The sequence below is a fragment of the Austrofundulus limnaeus genome, unplaced genomic scaffold (assembly GCF_001266775.1).
Source record: "Austrofundulus limnaeus strain Quisiro unplaced genomic scaffold, Austrofundulus_limnaeus-1.0 Scaffold453, whole genome shotgun sequence".
NCBI classification, from domain to species: domain Eukaryota; kingdom Metazoa; phylum Chordata; class Actinopteri; order Cyprinodontiformes; family Rivulidae; genus Austrofundulus; species Austrofundulus limnaeus.
The window spans coordinates 124,692-126,323 of record NW_013952855.1 but is presented as its reverse complement, the minus strand read 5'-3'; the positions used below and the strand labels follow the sequence as shown (position 1 = coordinate 126,323).

Sequence of the window (1,632 nt, the reverse complement as noted above, 5' to 3'; positions counted from 1 at the left end):
AAATAAGACAGACACAATTTAAATTTATTTATAATAAACCATAAACCATAACTTTATTCTCACCCACAAAAAAGGAAAGAAAAAAGAAAATCTAGCAACACAACAAATCGAGCAACACAATCACAACCTGATAGCAAACAGAAATATCTCATTAAAAAGCTGTCAACTCCTTCACGATGAAGCGCTTCACTTTGTGTTGTTTCAAGCAGCTTCTCACACTTTTGGCCACAGGATGGAGCTAAAGAGAACTGTGTTGRAAAGCTTCSAGTGATGAACCCTTTTTCAAAGCAAGCTTCAGTGCTTCWGAAAAGCCTCATTTGCTCATCACTACCAACAGTGCAGATGGTGAACGTGGTGAACTTACTCTTAAGCAGTGCGTGCAACAACAACAAAACTTGGTCCAAATTGCGATGATGCATCAGGATGGACCAAACGTGGAGTGAGCCTTAAAAAAGGATCAGAGCTAATCAGCAGAACCCACTCACTGCTGTCATCAATGAGGCACATGGAGCTGAGGAAAAAGCACCAATCATGTCAATTCCAGTTTCCTCTCACAGACCAAAAGCCTGCACCTTAKTTTCACAGATACACACTGTAAATCTCAAATAAATGCTTTGTAAATGTAATTATTTTGAACAAAATCATGTTCAAGTCTGAGTGTTTTCAACAGCCTTTGAAAGTGAGCCAGTCTGTCGGGAACTCCCGGGCCACTTTTTCTCCCCACTCTGCCCCTGAATAGGGGTGTGCCCATGATACTTTTTCACTTCCGATATGATACCGTTATTGCCAATGGCCCCCTGGCCCCCCATTCTGGTGCCGGTGTCTGTGACCCCACARAAAACTTGTGCATGACAATTTTGCACTTAGCTTACACTCTGCTTTTGATGAAAATAGAAAGTACTGTTGACATCACTCCTACTTCCTGCTTCTTTGTTATCGCAGCATGTTGTGATCACGTGGGCTCTGCATGCTGGATCCAAGCGCTGCAGGATAGAAATGCTGGAGCGGACTGATGGAACGGACGGACTGCTTCTATCAGAGTGTTTATTTATCAGAGRTTTTAGATGCAGGCCAATAAAATGTGATAGTTGGTTTTTGCCTGATACCATACCGATATGCGATATCAGTATCGGATCGGGACACCCCTAGTATTTAACATAGCTAACCAGTGAAATAACTAAATGACAACTCGTACAGAATAAAATTTAGGTTAAACATTTGTTGAAGTTCAGGTCAGAAATCAACCCTCTATGTTATGCAACCCCCGATTTTTTGTTTTTATTTTTTTCAAACATCCATCCTTCTTTATCCGGAATCTCCTCTCCACTGCAGCTGATCTTATCAGTGTTCTTGTTTTCCCCACAGCCGATCGACAGTCCGCTTCTCAGCCGCCCCGGTCAGATCGTGTGTGACTAAAACTGACTTTTTGCTTGGAGGATTGTGTGTCTAAGAGTGTGTGTGGGTTTGTTTTAGTTTATTGTGAGGACCTACTGTCGACCAAATGTCTTTTTTTTTTACTAGTGTAGTTTATGCTAACACAGATTGTTTTTGACGTCCGTCATGGCCAAGTGGGTGGTCTTTTGGGGTGCGTGACGTCACATGCAAAGGGTCAGTATCAGAAACTGACACTGC

At 42.2% G+C, this 1,632-nt stretch overlaps 1 protein-coding gene across 1 annotated transcript in view; it reads left to right on the top strand.

The window, feature by feature from the left end:
- The window catches only part of LOC106529576 (T-box transcription factor TBX3), a 29,913-nt gene extending 28,497 nt beyond the window's left edge, over positions 1-1,416 (top strand). Inside the window, exon 7 of the mRNA XM_014025044.1 lies at positions 1,366-1,416. Within this exon, the coding sequence (XP_013880498.1) occupies positions 1,366-1,416 (51 nt within the window). The remainder of the gene's footprint in view (positions 1-1,365) is intronic.
- The last annotated feature ends 216 nt before the right edge of the window (positions 1,417-1,632 follow it).